The sequence below is a fragment of the Cebus imitator genome, unplaced genomic scaffold, assembly GCF_001604975.1.
Source record: "Cebus imitator isolate Cc_AM_T3 unplaced genomic scaffold, Cebus_imitator-1.0 Scaffold331, whole genome shotgun sequence".
In the NCBI taxonomy this organism is placed as follows: domain Eukaryota; kingdom Metazoa; phylum Chordata; class Mammalia; order Primates; family Cebidae; genus Cebus; species Cebus imitator.
In genome coordinates this window covers 399,133-426,456 of record NW_016107646.1, presented here as the reverse complement: position 1 = coordinate 426,456, position 27,324 = coordinate 399,133, and the positions used below count along the sequence as shown (strand labels likewise).

General features: G+C 39.7%; 1 protein-coding gene across 2 annotated transcripts in view; it reads left to right on the top strand.

Moving 5' to 3' along the window:
- The window catches only part of NIPAL2 (NIPA like domain containing 2), a 101,357-nt gene that overhangs the window by 63,052 nt on the left and 10,981 nt on the right, over positions 1-27,324 (top strand). For both annotated transcript variants that reach the window (XM_017504997.2, XM_017504999.1), the window contains exons 5-8: positions 5,772-5,893; positions 15,574-15,670; positions 22,758-22,893; positions 24,787-24,875. In XM_017504997.2, coding sequence (XP_017360486.1) covers positions 5,772-5,893; positions 15,574-15,670; positions 22,758-22,893; positions 24,787-24,875 — 444 coding nt within the window. The remainder of the gene's footprint in view (positions 1-5,771; positions 5,894-15,573; positions 15,671-22,757; positions 22,894-24,786; positions 24,876-27,324) is intronic.

Sequence of the window (27,324 nt, the reverse complement as noted above, 5' to 3'; positions counted from 1 at the left end):
AACTTGACATGTCCAGACAAAGGAGGTGGAGCAAGATGGCTGAATAGAAGCCTCTACCAATCGTCCTCCCTGCAGGAACACCAAATTTTACAACTGTTTACACAAAAAACAGCACCTTCGTAAGAACCAAAACTCAGGTGGCAATCACAGTACCTGATGTTAACGTCATATTGCTGAAAGAGCACTGAAGAGGGTAGGAAGGACAGTCTTGAATCACCAACACCACCTCTCCCACATCCTCCAGCAGTGACCACATGGCAAAGAGAATCTGTGCACTTGGGGAAGAAGGGCACCGTGATTCCAGGACTTTGCACTAGAACTCAGTGCTGCCAACACTGGGTAGAACTCAGCCAATTGCCACAGAGGGAGCATTTAGACCAGCTCTATCCAGAGAGAAATCTACCACCCCACAGGTGTGAACTCGAGTTTTGGCAAGCCTTGCCACCACAAGCTAAAAGGCTCTGGGGTCCTAAGTAAACTTGGAAGGCTGTCTAGGCCATAAGAACAGCATCTCCTAGGCAAGTCCTGGTGCTGTGCTAGGATTGGAACCAGTGGACTTGAAGGGCATCCGACCCAGTGAGACACCAGATGGGCAGACAAGGGAGCACAGGCACCACTCCTCCCCCACCCCGCCCCCGCCAGCCTCCTTTCTTCCCCTTGAGGCAAGGAGAGACGATAAAGAGGACTTTGTCTTGCAACTTGGATACCAGCTCAGCCACAGTAGGATAGGGCATCAGTCAGAGACCTGAGGCCCCCATTCTAGGCCCTAGCTCCTGGACGACACTTCTTGACACACCCTGGGCCAGAAAGGGAAGGACCTAGTACAAGAAGGATTCGTCACCTGCTGACTAAAGAGCATTTGGGCCCTGCGTAATCCGCAGTGATAGCCAGACAGTACTCAAGCTCTGCAAATCACTGTGAGCCTTGGGTGAGACTCAGAGACATGTTAGCTTCACCCAGCATATTCACAGCTGTGGTGGCTACGGGGAAGGACTCCTACTTAAGAAAAGGAGATGAATGAATAAAAAGCATTTTGTCTTGCAGCTTAGGTACCAGCTTGGCCACAGGTGGGGCATAGAGCACCAAGAGCGCTCTTGGGGTCCCTGATTCCAGGTCTTGGCTCTTGGATGGCATTTGTAGACCTACCCTGAACCACAGGAGAGCCCACTTCCCTGAAGGGTAGCGGCAGGCCTGGCAGCTTTCAGTGTAAGCTGAGTGAAGAGCCTTTGGGCCTTAGGTGACTATTGGCAGTACCCTGGCAGTACTTGATGGTGGTGGACAGAGGAGAGACTCCTCTGTCTGGGGAAGGTGGAGGGACAAGTAGGAAGGACTTTGTCTTGTAGTTTTGGTGTCAGCTTAGCTGCAAAAGAATGGAACACCAGGTACATTTCTAAGGTTTCTGACTCCAGGCCTGACTTCTGGACAGCCTCTCTGGACCCACTCAGGGCCCAGGGGAACTTGTCATCCTGAAGGGAAGGACATGAGCCTGGCTGGCTCTGCCACCTGCTGATTGTAGAGCCCTAGGGCCTTGAGCAAACATAGGAGGTAGCCAGGCAGTGGATACAGCTGGCCTTGGGCAAGATCCAATGCTTGCTTCAGGTCTTACCTAGTGCATCCTAGTAGAAGTGGCCACAGGAGTGATTGTGTCATCCCACCCCTTGCCCCCAGCTCCAGGCAGTTCAAGAGAGAAAGAGAGATGGGTGGGGTGGGAGGAGAGAGAGAGAGAGAGAGAGAGAGAGAGAGAGAGAGAGAGAGAGAGACCGACTCTGTTTGGGAGAAAATAAGAGAAGAGAACAAGAGTCTCTGCCTGGTAATCAAGATAATTCATCTAGATCTTATCCAAGACCACCAAGGTGGTACCTCTACAAATCTTCAAGAACAGCATTACTGGCCTTGGAGTGCTCCCTAATGTAGATATGGCCACAGTGACCAAAAACTTAGATCACAACACCCAAATCCCTTAAAATACCCAGAAAGTCTTCCAAAGAAGGATGGGTACAAAGAAGCCCTGACTGCAAAGACTGCAATAAATATCTAACTCCTCAAAGCGCAGACACTGACAAACATTCACAAGCATCAAGACCATCCAGGAAAACATGAGCTCACCAAACAAACTAAATAAGGCACCAGGGGCCAACCCTGGAGAGGCAGGGATATGTGACCTTTCAGACAGAGAATCCAAATAGCTGTTTTGAGGAAACTCAAATAAATTCAAGATAACACAGAGAAGGAATTCTGAATCCTGTCAGATAAATTTAACAAAGAAATAGAAATAATTCAAAAGGATCAAGCAGAAATTCTGGAGCTGAAAAATGCAACTGACATACCGAAGAATGCATCAGAGTCTCTTAGCAGCATAAATGATCAAGCAGAATAAAGAATTAGTGAGCTTAAAAACAGGCTATTTGAAAATACAGTCAAAGGAGACCAAAAAAAAAAAAAGAATAAAAAGGAATGGAGCATGCTTACATGATCTAGAAAATAGCCTCAAAAGAACAAATCTAAGAGTCATTGGCGTTAAAGAAGAGGTAGAAGGAGAGATAGGAGTAGAAAGTTTATGCAAAGGGATAATATGAACTTCCCAAACCTAGAGAAAGACATCAATATTCGTGTACAAGGTTATAGAACACCAAGCAGATTTAACCCAAAGAAGCCTACTCCAAGGCATTTAATCATCAAATTCCCAAAGGTCAAGGATAAAGAAAGAACCCTAAAAGCAGCAAGAGAAAAGAAACAAATAACACACAAGAGAGCTCCAATACATCTGGCAGCAGGCTTTCAGAGGATCTTACAGGTTCAGATTACTCCTTTTGGCAAATGGGCCAGCAGGAGGTAACAAGTTTCCTAAGTCAGAAATCTGTGTCTTTCAAAAGAAGTAATATATGTAGCTTTACTGAAATAAAAATAGCAGGAACTGATGTCTCATACCACTTTTAGCAAAAGGTGAAATATAAATAAATTTAAAAGGAATTTATTTAAGGAAGTGCAAATGACTGTCTTTAACACTTTTAAACACTTATGAAAAATGTGCATACAACTCATAAAGGGGACAGTAAATCACTTAAATATAAATGACACCAAATAAACAAGCATAAAACTGGCAGCAGCTATCCAGAACTGCCTTTGTAATTATTGCAGGTAGCTGAATTAAAAATTATTAAGAAGAATGTGTGACCTGCTGAACTGACACAGAGTTACTTAGCAAATGCACAGTGATGTGAGGCCCAAATGAAATAACTATGTGAAAGGGACTTAGAAAGCATAATTGTAGCCAGGGGCGATGGCTCACACCAGTAATCCCAGAATATTAGGAGGTGGAGGCCGGCAGATCACCTGAGGTCAAGAGTTTGAGACCAGCCTGGCCACCGTGGTGAAACCCTGTATCTACTAAAAATACAAAAATCAGCTGGACATGGTAGCACATGCTTGTAATCCCGCTACTCAGGAGAATGAGGCAGGAGAATCGCTTGAACCCAGGAGAAAGAGGTTGCAGTAAGCCAAGATCGCACCACTGTACTCTAGCCTGGGCAACAGAGCAAGACTCTGTTTCAAACAAAAAAAAAAAGAAAGAAAGAAAATATAACTGCAAAGCATCAGCCATTTTATTTTTTAAAAAAGTTTTGAAATGCAGTGAAATACATCCCATAAATATATACACCTACTGCATACCCACAAAAATTAAAAATTTTGTTTTTCTTTAATCTCTTTAAAAATTAAAAATTTTAAAAAAAGAAATGCAACGAAGATATACATTAGTAGGGACAGGCATGGAAGGCAAATGCAGACATGGATTTGAAATGGAGGGATATGTCAGGATGTGAAACAGGGACAATATTGGAAAGTTGTTCAGTAACAATATTACTTCCTTAAGATAGAATATTAGTAGACTGCATATACTCATGTGAAATGTCCTCCAAGATGTTCTAAGTAGAAAAAAAAAAAAAGCAAGATGCAGAAAACTTTATATAATATACAATTCTTTATGTAAAAAAATAAAACTCATGCACACTTAAACATACATGCATATAAAACATCTCTGAAAAGAAAGCCATGGGAACTAGTGGTGGTAGTTAACTTTGAGGAGGAAAACTAGTGAGCCATCAGGGTGGGTGAGATTTTACTTTTCACTGATCAGCTTGTGTATTGTTGGAATTTTGCCATATACACGTTGCCTACTCAAAACTAAATTTAAATACGAGAAGGTTAATTGAAACTAGATACTATTAGAAGAGATAAAGAAGTGTCTGATAGAGGAGCTTGATATAACTAGAAATTTGGATTTCACAAAAGAAACAGAAGTCTCTGAGACATTTTAAAGTATATTAAATGAATTCATGCTACTTTACCATACCAAGTTTAGAAAACAGGTTTTTTTGAATCTCTTCCTCCTAGGAACCTACTTTTGAATAATTATGTAATTTTTTTCCTAAAGAAAAGACATAACTGACCAATAATTTTCCCCCAAGCTCTTATATATGGTTTTATTATTTGTTTTTATTACAGTGTTTAATAATGTATATTGTTTTTTGTTTTTAAAGTTCTCATTAGAAATAGCTTTAAAGATTGCATATAATCTGTCTTCACAAAGTGTTACAGAATAAATTATTACATTAGAGGAAACTTCCTTGTAGCTTCTACAATACCCTGAATTGCTGTTGTCTAGCTTTTGTGAAAAATCAAATGCTATTTGTTTCCAGGAACAAGAGTTCAAAACCTAAGTCATTTGGGTAAGAGGAACAGGAAATTAGTGCCTTCAAATTGTGAGACTTTGTAGACAAACCAAATGGTTTCAGGTTGGAGTCAATGCTGGTTATAAATTATATCCACAATAGCACTGACCTCAGTGATGAAACAAGTTGAATTATGCTTTTGGTGTGCCATCCAAAATATGCTACTTATATCAGGGTGGTTTTTTTCTTTCAGATTGCTAATTATATATAAATAAGTAGTTTTCAACATTATTTGGAAGGGCACATCCTCCTTTCACCCCTCCTTCAGTGGCCTCACTCCCTAACCCCCTACACACATTCCTTTCTGTCGTTTAACAGAAAGGAATGCTAAACCCATGACAGTAACACACTCCTTACATAGGTTTATGATGTGGTTTCTATTTTATTTTTATTTTACTAAACTAACCTTGGAATTCTATATTCTAGGTTGGATTAATTAAACTCCCCAACAAAGTCAGCATTCGCCTTTGTTATTGCTGCTATAAGGACTCCAATAAATGGCAGTGATTAAAGATGCTCATTACCAGAGTTTCAACTTGTTAAATCACCTGAGTGTGCTTGAAAGCTCCCGAGATGAGTGAGTGTAGCGCAGATCATCTTGTGATGGGCTTCCCTGTCCTCTGGGCTGTGCTGTCTAGATCTAGACAGATCTAGATGTGTCTAGATCCATCATGCACTTACTGGCTCATGTGGAAACAGTCAGCTTGGGATGTGTTTTCACGTCTTCATAGCACATACTCTGATCTTCCCAATCTTTGGGGAAAGATTCCCTGAAAAGGCCAGGATTCATCCAAAACAACAGAGAAAAATGGGAAGTTATGCCCTGCCCCATCCATCCCCTGGCTCTATTTCCCCGTAAAGGGAATGCCTTCAGGTGAATGTGGGATGCTATCCAGAGATGGTTTGATGAAACGGATTATAATAGGAAGGGCTGATTGGCACTTTTACAAGTAAGGCTCAGTCTCCAGGCAATGTCTGCATCAACAAAAAGCTTTAGGTTGGCTTCAATTTGGTTTTTTATTTTTTCAATTTTATTTAAAGGTATGACACTGGCATTTGCAGGAACATATTTACTGGTGAGCTTTGCTCCAAATATAACTCAGGCGATCTCAGCAAGAACAGTACAGTATTACTTTGTCGGATGGCAGTTCCTGATCTATATGGTAAGAATTCTAAGTATTTTACTGTCCCCGAAGCTATATTATCTAGTCCGCTGGCACATGCAGATATTAGAGAACATAATCTTTTCCTTACCAGCACTAATATCTTATTAAGATATAAATGTATTTGACCAATACCAGGGTATTTGAAGTACTAAGTCAGCAACAGAAGCACCCTTAGTTTCCCAGATATCCTTTCCTGGAACAATTTCCACATCGATTAATCCAGCAAGTTCCAGAGCAACATGTTTTAGGACAACTCAGAGTAAAACAAAACATTCCCTTCCAAGTTGAAGGGACAATACTTAACACATTTTGCTTTACTGAACTTGATTCAAAATAGAGGTTCTCTTCAAAAAAAGTCCTTGTTGAGATCAATGGCACAGATAGATTGTCTGAGAGGAGCGCACAATAGTACTACAATGTCGAGAGATGTGTAAAAGAATGAAATGAGGCTGGGGACGGTGGCTCATGGCTGTAATCCCGCACTTTGGGAGGCCAAGGCAGGCAGACTACTTGAGGTCAGGAGTTCAGAACCAGCCTGGCCAACATGATTAAACCCCATCTCTACTAAAAACGCAAAAATTAGCTGGGAGTGGCAGTACACCCCTGTAAACCCAGCTACTAGGGGGGCTGAGACAGGAGAATTGCTTGAACCTGGGAGGCGGAGGTTGCAGTGAGCCAAGATCTCACCATTGCACTCCAACCTGGACAACAAGAGTGAAACTCCATCTCAAAAAAAAAAAAAAAAAAAAAAAAAAAAAAAAAAAAAAAAAAATGAGCTGATAGATAAATGTGAAGGTGTTAACTGGGATATCTCATTTGATGCAGTGGCTGTATCTGTAGGTAATAAAGAGAATATGATCAAAAGGGTTGATATGCATAGAAGTTGGTATAGATTAGGGAATAATAATATTCTACAAAGGGCAGGTAATAAAAAGAAAGCTGGGATAGTCTAGCTGAGCATTTAACCAAGAGCGGGTTTGGTAAAATAGTTGTGAAATCAATAAAAAGAATAAGGCTGAGCATGGTGGCATGCATCTGTAACCCAACACTTTGGGAAACCAAGGTGGGAGAATCGCTTGAGTCCAGCAGTCTGAGACCAGTCTGGCAACATGGCAAGACCTCATCTCTACAAATAATTTAAAAAATTAGCCAGGCATGGTGGTAGGCACCTGCAGTCCCAGCTACTTGGGAGGCTGAGATGAGAGGATCTTGAGCCCAGGAAGTCAAGGCTGCAGTGAGCCATGATCGCAGGCCTGCCCTCCAGCCTGGGTGACAGAGTGAGACCCTGTCTCAAGACAAAAAAAAAAAAAAAAAAAAGAATCAAAGCACACAGAACTAGACATTTTTAGGATTAGAAGTGATCTCAAAAAGTTAACTGGTCTAGCCCTCTGCCATTAAAACAGGTAAAATAGTATGATCCTACTTTATATGCCTAGTATTGAAAAGTGTGACATTGGCATTTACGGAGACATGTTTACTGGTGAAATTTGCTCTAAGCACATGACTGAAGCAGTTCCTAGTGTGTATGACAAAAATTATATATGTCCTACCATTTCTGATATGCATTCTGATCACTAGAACACAAATATTTACAGATCTTCTCACTTTCGTTTCCTTTTCTACTCCTTTCTCTTGCCCTATGAAGATACTTAGGTTTCTCTGTTTAAAAAAAAAAATTCTCATATACTACACACCCTTTTAATAAACTGTCCCATTTCCCTCCTGCCATTTACTACCAAAAATGTCTTCAAATAGTCTACTTTTGTTGGCCCCGTCCACTTCCTCAGCTCCCACTAACTCTTCACTCATTCTAATCTGTGGATGGGGCTGTGGGTCAAAGGAGGCAGGGGACTTTGCTGGCAGAGGGAACAGAAGACAGATACAGCAGCACTGTGTTATGTGGCTGGAGGGGGCTCATGGGTCAGATTTGTTTATTAGGAGGAGCTTGTAGCTACAGTGTTGACGATGCACAGCAGGGGAGGAAGCCTTGTCAAGAGGCTGCTGACACGGTCCAAGCAAGAGATGGTGGAAGCCTGAATTAATGCAATGGGAATGGACATGTAGAAAAGGACCAAGTTCAAGAGGCTTTACATTTCCAACAGGAATGGGGCTAGGAGTGGCAAGTGACGGTGGAGAAGTCTGGAGAAGTAAATCCCTCTCTATGAATTGTCAAAGGAATTGCTTTTTTTTGGTCCTGATTCTTCTTGAACCTTACGCAACATTTACTCCCTGGCCCATCATCTTCTGGAAACTTTCTCCTCCTTGCTTCCTCCAAATGTTTTCCATTTCTCTTCTTCCTCTCTCACTAATCCATGCTGGGCTCTTGAGCACCTCCTCTTTCTCTGCCTTGCTTCCATTCATGCTTCACCCTCTTCCCAGGTCTCCTAAAAGAATCCAATTGCCCACCCACCAGCATCCTTTTTAAAGACTTCCTAATCCAGACCCACCTCTCCTTCCCAGGCCCTGCCTGAGCTCTAGATCTATATTCTTGTCTGCTTAGTTATTACTCATCCCTGCCTGGACCTCCCATAGTTTCCTCAAATGTAGCATATCAAAAACTGAACTATCTTCCCCTCCAAACTCTCTCTTCTCTTCCACGTCAGCCTCTCATACTGGAAACCTAAACTACACATGACTCTTCCTTCATCCGCATTCCTCACTCATACCCCTGATCCTGTTGGAAATGTAAAGTCTCGAACTTGACCCCTTTTTCACATTCCCATTCCCATTGCATTAATTCAGGCTTCCATCATCTCTTGCTTGGAGCGTATCAGCAGCCTTTTAAGAAGGCTGCCTCCCCTGACGTTCATCATCAATACTGGCTACAAGCTCCTCCTAATAAACAAATCTGACCCGTGAGCCCCCTCCAGCTACATAACACAGTGCTGTTGTATCTGTCTGCCTCCTTTGACCCACAGCCCCATTTCCTTATGACCCCTGAAAACTCACCCTCATGGGCATGGCTCAGATTGGATCTCTTTATCTATTTACTTGCCTGTTTTGTTCCAGAAGACCCTGCACTTCTTCAGGACATGAACTTGTTTTGGTTGATCAATGAGTCAATCAGGCCATCAGTCCTAGTGTCCTGCCTATTTAAAGCCCTGATCCTCATAAGTTACGGCCCTGCAATCCATTTTCATAGGCCTCATCTCTATCCTGGTGCTGTCACTTCCTACCTCTTCCCCTCACCCCTGCCCTCCTTCAGCCTTTAAGATTGGGCTTCCATCATTCTCAGCAAACTGACACAAGAACAGAAAATCAAACACTGCATGTTCTCACTCATAAGTGGGAGTTGAACAATGAGAACACATGGATACGGGAAGGGGAACATCACACACCAGGGCCTGTCAGGGGCTGGGGGGCTAGGGGAGGGATAGCAGGGGTAGGGGGATAGACAACGGATAGCATTAGGAGAAATACCTAGATGAGAGGGTGATGGATGCAGCAAACCACCATGGCACATGTATACCTATGTAACAAACCTGCACATTCTGTACATGTACCTCAGAAATTAAAGTATAATAAAAATAATAAAGATTGAGCATCCCAACTCAGATCGCCTTCCTCGGGTATGTCATTCTTTGTGTCAACCCCTCTGCCCCATTTATCTTCCTACTTCTATGCCACATTCAGTTTTTTAATTATCACAGCTTTCATCAGTCAATGATAAGCACTAGAAGGAGTTCTAATCTCTGTGATTTACTTCTGTTTTTTATACTTTACTGAAAATTTCATGATAGTCCAGACTTGAAGCCTTACCAACAAATTATAACTCTTTGCATAGAGGCAAAATCAATTCTTCATCTAGCTAAGAAAAGGGTCACATAGCCTGAAACCAGAAAATTAATGGCCTGAGTTAAATTCTTTGTATATTAAAGATGCATCAAGACTTATTTCTTGGAATAAACAGCATTGTTTAATGATGACGTATCTTGTATTGTTTTAACCCTAGAGAAAACATTTGAAGAGATCCAAACTACTTTTCATTATACTGTATATTTCCACAAAAAGTACTGAGATTAATTGCAGTTGGGCATTTTTCCAAAGTTAGCTCTTAAAATAAACATATGCATTCATTTATTCACTTATCCATTAAGGTGGTGATTAGACACCAAGCTTAGGGAGAGGAATTCCCATAGCAGGAATTCCAAAGTTCTGGGAGAAACCCATATATCTGAAAAATCATATTAAGATAAAGAAAGTATATTTGAAAGTAAATACCACAGAGAAAAATGTAAATAATTTCAGGTATTTAAAACATAGCATAAAATAAACCTTTAATAAAGTCACATTTGAAATAACGCTGTTGGCATTAGACTCGAAGGGGAAAAGGTCTATATTATATTCATTTGTAATTTAATCCGTTACCCAATTGCATCTCTAAAGACTCCAGTAGTGATGAATTTTATACTAAGATCGTGAGCTGAAGTTTGGTTTGAATCGTTAAACACCTAAGTAATATTTAATCCTCAGATGTGGCAAATTCTGTGCTTTTCTACAAGCCCTGACTGCAAAGATAATAATTACAGTAATTAAGACTATTCTTTGACATATCAGTCATCTAACTCTATGTATTATACCAAGTATAAATAAGAGCACCTGAATTGGCTTTCAGGACTGATCAAATAACTTCTAAAATATGTATAAGCCTGAATACGTTTTATATTTCTCACAAAAGGAATTATAATATTGCGGTACCCACGAGCTCACATCAACCCCTTGTCTTGTGTGTTTGCCTGCCCCAGACGGAAGTCTGTTTTTCCTTCAAGGCTTACATTAAATGGAAGCCTCACAGAGACAAGGCCCAGGAGCTTTCCCTTTGATCTGGTACAGAAAAGAAGGGAAGTAAGATTTGAGAAGCCCAGTGTCTACCAGCCAGAGAAGAATAAAGTGCCCTTCACTCACGCACTAAAACAGCCTTTCCTGGCCTGTCTGCCACAGAAGGCCAATCCCTATCCTTGCCAAAACACAAAGAAGATTGGGGTTTTCAAGGTCAAACTAGGTGAGAAAGATTCCGCATAACAAGGCCTGCGAAATTCATCATCTCTGTTAGCATGTTGAAAGCTAGAAGTCCTGTAAGAATGAGAAAGGTTTGATTTTGTTAATCCTACATGCCCCAGGCTTATTTGATCACGAGGCCCTTTTCTCGGAAGGACCTTTTGTTGAGTAATACCTATGAGCAAATGTGTTCTGCAAAACCCACATTAGAAAATGCAGCCCTGAATCTCAATTACTTCATGTTATTTGGCAGGCTTGGTCATGGCCATTTCGCTCACCCAGATTTTCCAAGAGACTATTCAAATGGAAACCTCTTTTGTGAACATAAAATCCTTCACAAAATAATCTACACAGTGCTCATTTTCTCTCAGACAAAAAAATTAAATCAGTAGATGCTAGGGCCAAGCCTGTCATTTGCTGTCATTCTATACCCTAAATCTGATTATTAAGTCAGCCTTTCTAACAAAGCTGCAACAAAACCCACCATCAGGTATTAGAAACCTAAGGGAGAAAACTGTATTTTGTTTTGGTTTGTTTTGTCTTTGAGATGGACTCTTGCTCTGTCGCCCAGGCTGTAGTGTAGTGGCGCGATCTTAGCTCACTGCAACCTCTGCCTCCCGCGTTCAAGGGATCCTCCTGCCTCAGCCTCCCAAGTAGCTGGGACTACAGGTGCCCACCATCACCTGTAGTCCTGACTAATTTTTGTATTTTTAGTAGAGACAGGGTTTCACCATATTGGCTCTGCTAACTCCTGACCTTGTGACCCGCCCGCCTTGACCTCCCAAAGTGCTGGGATTACAGGCGTGAGCCACCGTGCCCGGCCAAAAACTGTATGTTTTTATAGGACATCAGTATCTATGGCATGATGTTATTTGCTTTATTGTCTGAATGCAAATATCACTTGTGTGTCCACTCAAGGGTCTACTTCTTCGGTAGCATTAGCTAACACTCTCTGAGCTGCTGAGCCCTACGTCTAGCTCAGGCTACATTCTGTTCTTTACCTGCCCACTGGCCCTATACATGGGGTGCTGTTATCCTCTGCATCTGGTAGATGGTGAAGTTGAGGCTGGGGAAGGTCCAGGAACTTGTTTAAGGTCACATAAGTACTAAGCAGTAGAGCCAGAACACAAAACCAGTTTGTTCACTTCTGGGATGCACATGCCTTACTCAATGCCTCTCTCTACAGAATTAATAAACTGACTACCAAGGATCAGATCTTTGTCCAAACCTGGCCCTAGAGAGAACCTTTGCAGAGCTCATTTCTTGTGGACAGAGAAGCCATATGCTGTGGTCATAGGCTATGCGTTTGAGAGCTTGGTGAGAGAAGATGAGATAAAATCAGGCTCAGATATTGGTACCAGCGGTGGGGCATCCAGTGCTAAAATTTTGTCTATCTCTTTTGCCACGCACCCCTTCAGCTGCCAGTACCCTTTGAATTAGGCTGGTGCAAAAGTAATTGCGGTTTTTCATTACTTTTAATGGGGAAAGCTGTAATTACTTTTGCACCAACCTAATACAGAACCCCTTTGCCATGTAAAGTAACATCTTCACAGCTTCCAGAGATTAGACCAGGGACTTCTATGAGGAGGCCATTATGCTGCCTATCAGCGCTGCATCATTTAGCCCCTCTGAGCCTCAGTTTCCTCACCTGTAAACTGATGATAGCACCTACCTCCTAAGTGGTTGTGAGGATTCAATGAACTTGTACACAGAAAGTCCTGAGAACAGTGCACAGGGTGTGGGGACGCACAGCAAGTGCTGTTACTCTTTATAACCTGTGAGATGGCAATCAATACTGCAGCCTCTTCCTGGGGCACCGCAACCTGCAGACATCACAGCTTCTTTAATATTGATGTTTGCAGGGAGGAGAAAAAAAAAAACGTTGCTAGAAAAAAAATAGCATTCACTCATACTGCTTTAATATTTTATTACCGGGAGCGGTGTGACTTCTCGCCACAGGCAGAACCAGGGCAGCTACAGTTATTCTGTGAATAATAGGAACTCATGTTTTATTTATCTGAAGCCACAGAGATGGAATTTGCCTACACACACAAAAAGAGTCATACATGGTTTCTAGAACCGATAACAAATGCTTGCAAAAATTAATAATCGGCATGATCATCGATTCACCTAACGGGCTCTGTGCGTTAGCTCAGGAAGAGCTTTCTTTTCTCCAGCAACAAATACAGTGGCCCAAATGCTGCTGTGAGTTGTCTGTAATTCTCTTGTGAGAAATGGAAGCCTGTGGTTGAGGGGAGACCGCAACCAGAGGGATATTTCTGTTAACAATTGGTGAGCTGCACAGAAATTAGGACACTCAACGTTTTGATGGCCATTTTAGGGAAGGCAAAGAGATAGGAGTTTAATAGCTTTTGTAGCACTACTCAGTTAAATTAAAGGTCTGGCAAATAAGTCCCAAAAAGAAACAGTTATAATGATTGGTTTAATTTGCCAGGAGAAGAAAAGACAAAGGGATGATTTCATCTTCCATTTTAGATGGAAAGGTTTTTAAATGAGGAAGATAAGGGCCTGCTGTTTCCCATGCCCACAGAGGATTAGAGGAAAAAACAAACCCGCAAGCAAACCCTTGAATGGAAACAAATTCAAGCTGATTTAGAGAGGATGTTGTAAGTAGAATGCATTCCTGGAAATAGTGAAGTCCCTAACTCCTGTGGTTAAAAAAAGAAACAAAATTAGTGATGGTACTGTCTGCTGTTAGAAAAATGTACATTCATACTTACAAATTCAGTCCAAGGATACCATCTCTTAAAAAATAATAGCTTGGGCTGGGCGTGGTGGCTCATGCCTATAATCCCAGCACTTTGGGAGGCTGAGGTGGGTGGATTGCTTGAGGTCAGGAGTTCAAGACCAACCTGGCCAACATGGCAAAACCCCGTCTCTACTAAAAATACAAAAATTAGTCAGGTATGGTAGCACACACCTGTAATCCCAGCTACTCAGGAGGCTGAAGCAGGAGAATCACCTGAACCTGGGAGGCAGAGGCTGCAGTGAGCCGAGGTCGTACTATTGCACTCTAGCCTGGGCAACAGAGCGAGACTCCATCTCAAAAAAAAGATGTTAAAACAAAAATAAAACTGAAAACTCAAAATTACACTAGAGTTCTTAAGGATAGGAAAATTTTAGACATGCAGTCAATTAATATTTATTGAACAGTCAATTTATTAGACATTAGGTCTTTTTTGGCAAGTTATTTGTAATAAATTTGAGGTGTGATTTATTCATTAATTCCATCAGTACTCACTGAATGACCAACTGCGTGCCAGGCACCAGAGATTGGGTGGTAAAAAGAGTGGGTAAGATTCCTGTTCTAGGGCTGGCATTCTAGCAGGGAAGACAGACCAGAAACACATAAACAGATGAACAAGAAATGATGATGGCAAAATGCTCCACAGTGACCTGAGGCTGGGGGTGTGACAGAATAATGGGTGGCTCTGTTAGATCAGAAGAGTTGGTGAACTCTCAGAGAGTTGGCATTTGACCTGCGAGCTGAGTGAGGAGGAGGAGCCATTGTGTAAAGATCAGTGAAAGAGCATTCCAGGCAGAGCAAACAATGCAAAGGCCCAGGCAGCAGTAATCTGAGGATTGCAAAGAACTGGGGGAAAAAAGAATTTAAAAACATTGCCATTGAGGCTGGCACAGAGTGGACCATCCAGGAGTGAGTAGTACAAAATGAGGTCCAGGGAGTTGCCTGGGACTTTGTGATCCAGGAGGGAGTTTGGATTTTATTCTAAATGTGATAGGAAACCACAGGAGGTTTTAGCAAAGAATGAATGGGTCTAGCTTATATTTTTATTACATGCATCACCCTGGACAAATGTCACAAATATAATGCACGGTGGAAGAAAGCAAGCAAGTGAAAGCAAGTGTGATCCCACTTGTATAAAGTCCAGACATGCAAAAATAAACTGGGTTCATTTAGGAACACATAAAAATGCAATAAACTATAAAGAAAGTGAATGATAAACACACATTTTCAGTGTAGTGTTTCCTGGGGAGGTTGAACGAGGAGGGGAGTGCAGCTGGAGAGGGACACACGAGAAGCTTCAGAGATGTCAGTAGGTTCTGTTTCTCAGGTTGGGTGAAGAGTCTGTGAGTGTCTGTCGTATTACTCTAAATCCCTTTGATGTGCATCATATATGTTCTCTATGAATAAAATATTTCATTATCCAAATGGTGTTTTTAAGTGATTCCTCTGGCTGTGGAATGGCTGGATTACAGAGAGGCAAAAATAAAATCAGAGATGAGTTAGAAGCAAATGCAGCTATCTAGAGAGGACGGGGGAAAGGGAGGGGTTAGGGTGTGTGCAACAGGGAGTGTGGGAATGCCACTAACTGGAGGGCAAAGGCCCCAGAGGAACAAGCTGGGAAGGTTGGAATGGAGTGTCTATTAAGCATGCATGTGGCAATGTCTTGTAGATTCTTGGGGAAATGAGACTAGACTCCCAGGGAGGTCAGGACTGGAGATTACTGGCGGGAGGGGTGTTTGAGCTCTGGGTCTGGAAGGCCAAGGTGCTTATATTGCTCTCCTGTGTCGGCCCTAGGTAACCTCAGCCACCCTCAACTCTCATATGAGAACTGCTGCAAAATCAAAATGAGAAGTGTGGCATTTTGAAGACTTTGTGTAGAATAATTTACTCTTTTCCATCTTTTTATTTCTAGATTTTAGAAATCTTAATTTTCTGCATTCTCCTATATTTCTATAAAAGAAAAGGAGTGAAGCACATGGTGATTCTGCTAACCCTGGTGGCACTTCTAGGTAAAGGCGTATTTTGTCTTCTTATTCTTAATTGAGCTATGCTGAGTCATAAATGAGGTTTGAAGGAAAATACTTGGGCATTCTACTCCTTTCTCATTGTTTATATTTTTCAGCTCTGATCTATAGAAAGAAATTGAGTCTAAATTATAAGAAGTATACATTGCCTGTCCATTACTGTAATTGATATATATTTAATTATTTAAAAAATACATTTTAGGATTTTCTGCTTCTTGATAACTTTATTTGCTCCCTGACAATTAAGATATTTGTTAATAAGTAATTGAAAATCTTAAAAAAGAAACAAATTAATGAACTCTCGGGTCAGGAATTGGTTAGCAAGACCTATACTGTTTATATTTTCTATAAAAACTTTAAAATGTGACTAATATGAAACATCGATGTAAGCAGTATGATTTTCACTACATTTTTTTCATTCATTGTTTACCAATCCATTTACTTTTTCCAGAGGCACCTTGTTAGAGTTGAAAATGAGTGCTTAGATAAGACCACTATATATTTTTAATATATCTTCCCTCCCTTCTCCTTTTCTGTCTCTTTATGTCTCTCTGTCCCTGTTTCTTTCGTACTTCTTTCTCTCTCTTTCCCCCACCCCTCCACACAGGCACAGACACACACACACACACACACACACACACACACACACACACACACACTCATGTATACCAACACCAGGAGCTCTCACTAATCATTTAGGAAATTCCTTTTTTAAAAATTTATTTGTAATTCTTCTTTTATTTCCTCTTTGCCAGTCAAATGACCTAAGCATCATGTATCTTTTGCCATGACCTGGAAGGGGGTGCTCATACCCCTGGGGCAGCATCCAGCCCCCCATGTTAATGAGGCGCTAGGTTTTCCTGTTCCTATCTCATCAACTAGTTCTCTTTTTTGTACTGGAAGATTTGTGTTTTTGATAGTTACTTATAGAAACAAATGTACTCTATGCTATATTTAAGTATGCTGTAGATCAAGAGAAGAGAAAGAGATCTTTATATTTGTTTCTTTCCAACTTATCAAGTAGGGAAAACAAAAGCACACACAAGAAACAAAATGTACCTTGTATAAGAAAATGTTGGAAACAAATCAAACTTTAAATAGGAATGTAAGATAACAGAATTAAGATAATGCATATCAGTGATGATAATAAATGGAAATGGAATAAGTTTACCTAGTAAAACAAACAAACAAAAAGAAACATTCTCAAATTGGACGTCAGAGAAACTTCCAGATTGATTTTGAAATGATTCTGAAATTGAATTCAGCCAAGTTGCACTAGTACAGGTGTAAGAGTAAATAAAATAGCTGCCACCATGCTTCTTTCTCCTAATATCGCCTCCTCTCAACCCCAGCCCTGTCATGATAAATACTAAGACAGGGGCTCTCCCAGCAGTGCCAGGGCTGGCACCCTTTCTGATTGGCCCTTGCAGGTTGCCAAGTGTTTTGGCTACATACATAAATTTTCAATAATTTTCATAAAAAAAAACAAGGTAACTCAGGTTGAAAGTAAAAGAAAGCAGGAGATCATGATATTATTAAATGAAAATTAAGGCAGAAGATATTACATGACAAAACGAGAAGATTTATCCTGACAAAACGAGCACAATCCACAAAAATATCATATCCAATATGCAATGGAAAATCTGCAGAAACTGCAAAACTACATTAACAGAAATATAAGGGGATTAGGAGACTTCTCTCAACTCATGGAAGATAATTAGACAGAAAGCCGTATAAAGACAGAGGATCTGAATAATTAATCAGAATAATCTAAATCCTGAAAACAGAGAATAAACTTTCTTTCAAGTGCCTGTGTAACATTTACAAAAGTTGATCACATAATTAGCCATGAAGAAATCCTTGATAAATTCCAGGAAGTTGAAATAGTACAGACCACATCCTCAGATCACAGTGAAATAAAAACAGAAAAATAATAACAAAAATAGAAACCAGTAAAACTCTACCACCTGGAAATGTTAACACCACTCCTAAACTGCAGCTGTGCAAAGTAGAAACCAAGATTTAATTGCAGCGTTTTAAAATTATTATTAAAGCACTTAATATTAAAACTAAAGTTTATAACTAATGCTGTATTCAGAGGAAATTGCTTTAAATGTAAGTCAATTAAACACTCAACTCAAGAAATTAGAAAAAATACTGAAATAAAGCTAAAGAAAGCACAAAGAGCATTTAATTGAAAAGGCAAAAATTAATGAAATTGCTTATTTTTAAATGAATTTTGAATAAATTGCTTATTTTTAAGTGAAAATAACTATGGAGGAAATAATGGAGTTGTTGAAAAGCTGTATCCTTAAAAAAGAACCAGACCTAAAGAATTCCAAAGGTAGTATCTTCAAATCCTTAAGGAATAGATTATTCTGATGTTGTTGCAACTATGTGAGGATATAACAAGAAAGCTTTTACTTTTTAAAAAGCATAATCAGATAAGACTCACCACCCAAATGGAAAAAAAAAATAGAACAAATAAAAAACACTATGAATTAATATCACTTCTAAATATTGATACAAAAATCCCAAATAAAATGTTAGCAAATAAAGCATAGAGCAAATCATACTCAGTAACCAAGTGGTCTTTGTTTTGTTTTTTGGTTGTTTTGAGATAGACAGTGCCTTGCTCTGTCACCCAGACTGGAGTATAGTGGCACAATCATAGATCACTGCAGCCTCAGAATCCTGGGCTCAAGTGATCCTCCTACCTCAGCCTCCTCAGTAGCTGGGATTACAGATGTGTAGGACCATGCCTGGCTAATTTTTATTTTTTTTTATTTTATTTTTTTTTGTAGAGACAGGGTATCCCTGTGTTGCTGGAGCTGGTGTCAAACTCCTAGGCTCAAGTGATCCTCCTGCCTCACCATCCCAAAGTGCTGGGGTTACAGGCATAAGCCACTACGCCTGGCCCAAGTAGTCTTAATAAAACTGGTTCTTCTTTGTAACACTTACAACAATTTGTACTTCATATTCTACTTACATGTTTATATGTTGTCATGAGCCCCTCTTCCTGGCCAGATGAGCTACATGAGGACATAGACCATGTCTATTATTTAGAGTATATATTCTTTAAGTAGAATTGATCACAGTGAGTACCCAGTAAACATTAATATAATTAATTATGGGAAAGAAAGAAGGATTCTTTAAGAAATTCATTAATATAGTTCATCAAGTTTCATAATGTGCACCTAATAAAGAATTGATGGTGAAATACCAGAAGTGGTCTTATTACAGCAAGAAATAAAAACCAAGATGCCCACTCTAGACTGTGTGCACATCTTGAATATTGTACAATGAACGGTAGTGCCTTTAAAAAAATGATTATGACAGTCATGTTGTAGGTTAGGAAGATATGTACAGTAATATATAAAATGGAAAAAGTGACACACAACATTTTACCCACCTTTCACTGTGATTAGTAAAACATACACGAGGCAAAAACTGGAACTGCATGAGAAGTAGCAAAGTACATAGGTGGATTTTTTTCTTTACTTTATTGTTGTCGTGATATTGCTTGTGTGATTGATAATAAATGAAATCAAAAAAAGAAAATAGCAAGTGAGGGTAGGCAGAAGAAAGAAACCTGGCTTCTGGTGAGCTGCCCCCTTTGCCAGTGGCAGTGATCATTCTTAGAGGACTCCAGGCCGGGCTCAGTGGCTCATGCCTATAATCCCAGCACTTTGGGAGGCCAAAGCAGGTGGATCACCTAAGGTCAGGAGTTTGAGACCAGCCTAGCCAACATGGTAAAACCCTGCCTCTACTAAAAATACAAAAATTAGCTGGGTGTGGCAGGCGCCTGTAGTCCCAGCTATTCAGGAGGCTGAGGCAAGAGAATCATTTGAATCTAGGAGGCTGAGGTTGCAGTGAACCGAGATCATACCGTTGCACTTCTGGCAACAAGAGCAAAACTCCGTCTCAAAAAAAAAAAAAAAAAAAAAAAAATGGATTCTAAAGCCTCTGGGCTGATCAGGAAACCAGGAAAGCCAGGAAGTCCTTCTCTACCTGTGGAACACTCTGGTTGTCAGAGACAAATTAATAAGTAAAATGTTTATGACTCTCATAAGGAAACATTGATGGCAACCTAGGAAAAATTTGGGAAGGAGCTATTGATGAAAAATTAAGAGGAAATTGCGAAGGCCAAATTTCAAAAACCTCTCAGCATATGTTTAGAAAAAATAATGTCATTCTAATGATGAAAGTATATATGATAATTATTGATAATTAAGAAAATAGAGAAAGATACAAAGAAAAATATAAAAATTTGTGTAATTGAGCACTGTATGACAGAGTACTTCTGCTACTCTCTGGAAGGCAGTTTGTTAGTCTATTTTATAAGCCTTCACAGTGGCTGTCAACAGGAATTCCCCTTTAGGTGGTTTTCCTAAGGAAATAGGCAGAGTGATATACAAAGATTTGTGTTCAAGAATATTCATCACAGCCCAGTTTTTAATGGCAAAAATTGGATACAATCTAAATATCAAAAAATAGGGAACTGCCAAAATAAATTGTATATTCATACAAAAGCATGCTCTATGGTCAATAAAATTCATGCTTTATTTTTAATAGAGACAGGGTTTCATCATCTTGGCCAGGCTGATACTAGCTGGGTGTGGTGGTGTGCACCTGTAGCCCCAGATACTCAGGAGGCTGAGGCAGAGAATTGCTTGAACCCAGGAGGCAGAGGTTGCAGTGAGCCAAGATCGCACCACTGTACTCCAGCCTGGGCAACAGAGCGAGACTGTCTCAAAAAAAAAGAAAAAAACAACAACAACAACAACAAAAAAGTCATGCTTTACAAGAATACTTAATGGCATACAAAATACATAATGGTAAATAGGTTCCTAAGTGGCATATACTTAGAAAATAAATTCCTAAGTAGCGTATGACTTATGATTCACGTGTTGCAACATATTCATACTTAGGAAAATAACAACATGTCCAAATGTCAGAAATGATTTGGTGTGAGTGCTGAAACTACAGGAGATTTTAATTTTCCTTTCCAGGCTTTTCCACATTTTCCAAAATTTTTAAATGAATGTGTTTACCTTTACAGATTTTTTAAATGAATTTAAAGTTAATTCATTATCCCAGTGCTAGAGATAACCACTGACAATATCTTGATGTAGTTTCTTCTAGCCTTTTTTTCTGTGCATACCTAAGTACTTTCTGTTTTTAAGTATAATATTAGAACATTACATTACAATTCTGTATTTCCACTTATCCTAATCAACCACTCCCCAAAAATACTTAGGAGTACTCAACACCAGCCTAGAAATAACTTACAGAGTTAAAATAGTGATTAATCAGTTGGCAATTGTGCATGCTTTGAAAATATGATTGGCAATAGAAACTGTTAGTTTGTTTAGCAGTTTAACAGAGAATTCTAGTTTTGTCTTTGTTTTGTGTTTAAGTATAATATAAAATCAGATAGTGGTTAAATCAGATGACCTTTAAGGTCCTTTGCAATTCTGAGGTTCTGAGGCTAATGGAACAGTACGTTCAACTCCTCCATTAATTATCCCGTTGGGAAACCTGGCTGTTCAGACCACAAGATCATAATCACATTGTGCTCTAATTTCAGTCAGTGTGTAGGGGGAAATCGAGGTCCCTCAAGAGCTAACCTACAAACTTAAACCATCAAGTGAAACACAGATCTCTATAGGTATTTAAAATGCCTAGGTTAGCTAAGATGTTACTATTGGCATAATCAGTAGGAAATAGGTAAAAGAATTAGGTCAAAAGACATTTTAAGATGGAGAGAGGCCTAACTGTAAGGGCCTCTTTGTTGAGGATTGGGGATTTGTTTTTATAATTTATTACTGATGTCCTTTGTCAATTACAATTTTTAACTGAAAGAAAAGCCTAATTTAGAAGTGTGCCCTAGTACCCTTCAAATTAAAGTATATTTCAGTTTTTGGAAAAGGATATTATGGGAGGCTCTTCTTGGCTGGTCACCACTTGCTATTTTAAATATATATAAATATATTTCAAATATATATATATATATATATACACCTTTTTAAATAAAAGGAAGAAAACTCAGATATATTATGACCAAGCAGATCAACAGCAACAAAGGGAGTATTTCTCCTTCACATTGCCTTTGACTTATAATTTTTTTATTTCATGTAAAAATTATCTTTGAACTTTCAGTAGGTTTCAGCTAAATTATGGAATTACGGAATTATTTGCAATAGTAACTTCAAGGGACATAAGACAGAAAGCATTCTCTTCTTCCTTACAGAAAGATGATGTTGCTGGAACATGTTCTATCACTTTCATAGTGATATAACCTTACCAAGTTACTTTTTCTTAATTGCTGTTTGGAACCTATGAAAAGTTTGTTCTCATAAGGGACTGGTTCCTCTTTAGTATAGAAAAGAAATAGATATTGCTTATGTAAACCTTAAGTTTATGGTTCACCCTGAGACATGAATACTCGACTCTGGTCCTGCTTCCAATTATTGTCATTGTCAAAAATAATTTTAATGAAACTTCCAGGTATCGCCTAACAAAAAGGCTTATACATAGACTTAGTACAACTCACTTGATCTTAGCCAAAAGGCTGAGAAGCAATGACTTAGTACAACCCTAAGTAAACTCAAGAAGTGAGCTGCATTTCACTTTCCACTCTTCTCATCTCTATGGTTTTTGAATTTTCAGTATAGTTTAATAGTTATTTTTTCATTAATGTCACATGGACGATCTGACTTTTCTTATCTCCTCCCTCCACTGTTTTTGCCTTTCCCATCTACTAGTAATTATAACCTCCACAGCATTCTTTCAACTGTTAGGGCTGGAAAAGAAGCATCTTGCTCCAAAGATAAAAAGCATGCAGTCACACAGCAGACCTTTAGCTGATTTAAGCAAATTTGAAATCCAGCACAGCTGCAGCTATGAGGCCACTGCTTGGTTAATGCCATATCCCTTCTTAGACCTCTCACAGCCGTGTTCATTCTTAAAGCGTAATTGGTATATTTGCTACGCAACCATGTAAGCTTAAGATATTTGTTAATTCTATCTCAAATATGTTCTTTATTTGTGTCTTTTTTTTCTTTTTCAGCCTCATTGACTGTTATTTCAGTAAAGGCCGTCTCAGGCATGATCACTTTTTCTATGACGGATAAAATGCAACTAACTTATCCCATTTTCTATATCATGTTTGTCATCATGATAGCATCTTGTGTTTTCCAAGTCAAGTAAGTTAGCTTCTGCATACTCACTAATCTTTCAACATTCCTGTGCTTCTCTGGGCATTAATCTTTACTGGCTTCAGATGATAATTAAAATGAGCTACAATTGATTTCTACTAGTGAAGGGCCTGCAGCTAGTCCTCAGCCAACGTGCCTTGCTTCCTCCTTTGCATCTAATAAGGAGTTTTTTACGAAACGTTGCCTTCATGTCTTGTGAGTTCGAAAGCGCAGCCTTAATCCAGCTAAGTGCACTTTGATACTTTCCTGATGCTCTTCTGCTTGTAATTAATATCCATGGTACACAGGTTGTCATTAGCAATAAATCAAAGGGGCAGGTCCACATCCAGGCTTTCATTCTAAATATAGGACACACATGAACCCTTCACCTTAGTTTCTTAGCTCATGCTCACTAATTGCCCAGAGATGGACGAAACCAGACGTTTGGCCGGGAGGGAAATCCTTTCTCCAAAATTTTGCATCTTTGGCCAGAATTTCCTTTGTACCCATGGGATTGCAAAATGATTGTTTTATGTTTCTCTTGGGGCCTAATAGTGAAGACATGAAACATTTTTAATTTCTGCTCTTCCCTGCCCCCACCTCCATCGGCTCTAATCACTTTCCCTCCATCTCACACTGGGATTGTGCCTTTGCCTGCTGGGATTTCTTGAGTTGACCTACAAGCTTTCTGTTCACCCAAAATGCTGTGCAAAGCGCCATCTGAGATAAGAAATCAGAGCTCAAACTCAGAACAGGAGTGGTTCCTTCTGTAGATGCCAGAAGTACCATCTAATTGTTATGGGCTGAAGATAGGCCCTGTTACAGCGTCTGTGGAGAGTGACCGGAGAAAACTGATGTTTTGTCACTGGTTTGCCACTTCCTTATAAAGCCTGTGTTTCTAATACTTGAATTTTGCTATTTTGTTTTTCTCTTCCTTCTTCTGAATTGATTGGGACTGCCACAGTATCTTTTGGGATTAGTGGCATTATCTTCAAATATACTTTGTAAATTTGACAGGCAGACACGATTGGAGGTAAACTGCATCCCATCACCCTTGTCTCATCTCTGCACCCATCAACTGTACAACTGTGGTTCTCAGCCTTGGTTGTCCATTAAAATGACCTGGTTTTTGTACATATATATACACATGCATGTATATGACCTGGCTTTTGTACATATATGTACATGAATGTATACATGCACATACATGCATTTATATATACTTACATATATGTACATATACACACACCCAGACTGTACCCACAAAGTACTTTTTTCAATTGCTCTAGAGTAGGACCTAAGCGTTAGTGCTTTTTAAAAGCACCCCGGTGATAGTGCAATTCACTCCTTAAAAAAACAATCTAGTCCCTAGCAGGGCAGCACAGCACAGTTGTGGGAACTGAATTCATATTGGTGGCCAGAACGAGAAGCTGAGCTTGCACATGTGCTCTGCAGATGGAGCACTGAGCATTGTTTTTGAAACATTAAACATTCCTTTACTTCTCCATCTTCTTTCTTGGCACGTGGCATGTCAATGGATAGCTATACTATTCCCCAGATATGATATTTAACAGATTCTAGGGTCTATCCTAATGAATCAGGCCCAGTGTGATACTGGTCCAGCAGCTTGAATCGCTTCCAACTCAAACTTCTGTGGCCTCGGAATATGATTAATTGCTTTTCATTGTTACTGTTGTTGGTTTAAACAGACCATAAAACTTGACATCTGATCTCATACATCAGATGCATATAAGCTATGACTGCTGATTGGAAATGCCCTTTCAGTGCACTTCCTTTCCCTTTGTAGTTGTAGCTAAAGAACATGCATTTCTTGAAGTTATTGTTAACTTATTGCTGAATGTCTTTTAAAGCCAAAGCTCCAGTAAGTGTCTTCTGCCCCAGGTTCCTGAATCAAGCCACGAAACTCTACAATATGACAACAGTGGTGCCAGTTAATCACATTTTCTTTACAATCAGTGCCATCATTGCAGGTGAGTTTTGGTTTTCTATACATAGGTGATTCCAAGCATAAATGAAGTTTCTCCAAGAGTAAATGAGAGAATCCAGAAATCTTTAGGTTGTAAGGATCTGTGTTGCCTCCACATGGTGTCTGAATTTCCCCCATGACAATCCTCCAGGAGAGGTTCCTCTACTTTGTGTGAATGCTCTCTGCCTCCTGGGTCAGCTCAGTCCTGCTTTGAATCACTCTCATTAACTGGAGATTTCTAAGTAGAAAGTGTTTTCTGATACTGGAGATGAAATGAGTTTCCTTGAAATTGAAGACACTCATCTTTGTTCTGCTTGTTGGAGCCTTTCCATGGCCAGCCCTTGTATTTGTCCGTTTTATGTTGCTACAAAGGAATACCTGAGACAGGGTAATTTATTTTAAAAAGAGGTTTATTTGGCTAATGGTTCTGCAGGCTGTACAGAAGCATGGTGCCAGCATCTGCTTCTGGTCAGGACCTCAGGAAGCTTTTACTCATGGTAGAAGGCAAAGGGGGAGCAGGCATGTCACATAGCAAGAGATGGGGCAAGAGAGGGGTAGGTCCCAGTCTCTTTAACAGCCAGATCTCATATGAATTTGGTACCGAGGGAGCACACCAAACCATTCATGAAGGATCCACCCCCAGGACCCAAACACCTTCCTCTAGGCCCCACCTCCAATATTTGGGCATCACATTTCAACATGCAATTTGGAGGGGACAGATATCCAAACTATATCAGCCCTTCTGATCATCAAAGCAACTGAAAGTTTCTCTTGAGTCTTGTCTCTGGGCCATTCATACCCAGTTCTACCAACTCTTCCCTATATGCCCCTCACCAGCTTGATCAGAGAGTATAGCCCAAAATGGAATTCAATGTTCTAGGGAAAGCCTGAGAGACAAGACTGCTACCTTTGCTGTCTGGCCTCTATTTTTCTACCATTGCAGTAATTTTATTTGTGAGGACCATTTTTAAAAAATATGACAGACATGATAGTGTTAAAACAAAAAGCATAAATTTGAAACTCGGTCCAAACCAAAAACAGTTGATTAAAGTCCATCATTCCTAAAGTTGGTATTGGTATGGCTTCGCTCATTGGCTTATTTGATGTATTTACCACCTTCTTGATCTTGCGAGTTAGTTTCTCAATGCAAAGTTTATGTATATGGGGGAGTAATTTAGGATTGTCTGTTTCCTAATTGGCACGTTTTTTTTCATTTTATGGGAAATAATGTGACTGTCAGTGAGTAATTCTTTGAAGTAATTAATGCATTTTCTGTTTTCCAAAATTGAAACTTAAGAGTTAAAGAAAAAGATCCTATCCCATGACATCTAATTTTTTTTAGTATTTTAAGCTAGTTAATAAAGAAAAGATTGCAGATTGATATGTCTTAGAATTATTGGAAAAGGAAAATAAGCCAAAAAGAGGCACGGAAATGACATAAATCTAATAGTTAATATTAATGTGCATAAAGAATATAGTTGTCCTGATCAGAAGATTTTCTGCAGCCTGGGAACATAGCAAGGTGCCATCTGTAAAAAACTGGGGAAAAAATTAGCCAGGTATTGTGGCACATACCTGTAGTCCCAGCTACTCAGGAGGCTGAGGCAGGAGGATCGCTTGAACCCAGAAGTTCGAGGTTACGGTGAGCTATAATCATGCCACTGCTCTCAAGCCTGGGTGGCAGAGCAGGACTCCATCTCTAAAAAAATAAAAGTTAAAAATAAATAAATAAAGATTTTCTAGGCAGACCAACAGGGCTGGGTCTTAATATTCAGCATATAGAGTAATTGTTGAATCAGGGAGGCTGAGACCTTTTGGGAGACATAAGTGTTACTCTAGTGTTACTGGTGAGTAGAATGGTGGTAGAGCTTGCTGACGACTTCTCCTCTCTACCTCCATGAAAAAGCATAGCTTACAGTTGATATGAGATACCATATTTTGCCTACTAAATTAGTCAAGTTTTGTTTGTTCTTTTTATTGCAATAGCCAATGCTGACAAGGCTACAGCATCACAGGCATTCTTATGGGCTGGGTAACATGGTGCCACCCTCTCAGAAATGGGTTTTGTAGTTTTCATTAAGAGCCTTAAAAATATTTCTACTCTTTGATTCTACAAGTCAACAACAAAAAACCAAATAACCTGATTTTAAAATGGGAAGAGGACTTGAATAGATGTTTTTGAAAAAAAGATACACAAATGGCCAAAAGACATGAAAAGATGTTCAACACTTCTAATCATAAGGAAAATACAAATCAAAACCACAATGAGATATAGTGTCATACCCAATAGGATGGCTGCTATTAACAAGAGAAAACAAAAAATGGTGGTAAGGATGTGGATGAACTTGAACCTGTGTACGCCATTGGTGGGAATGTAAAATGGTGCAGCCATTAGGGAAAACAGTATGGCAGTTCCTCAAAAAATTAAAAATTGAATTACCATATGATCTACC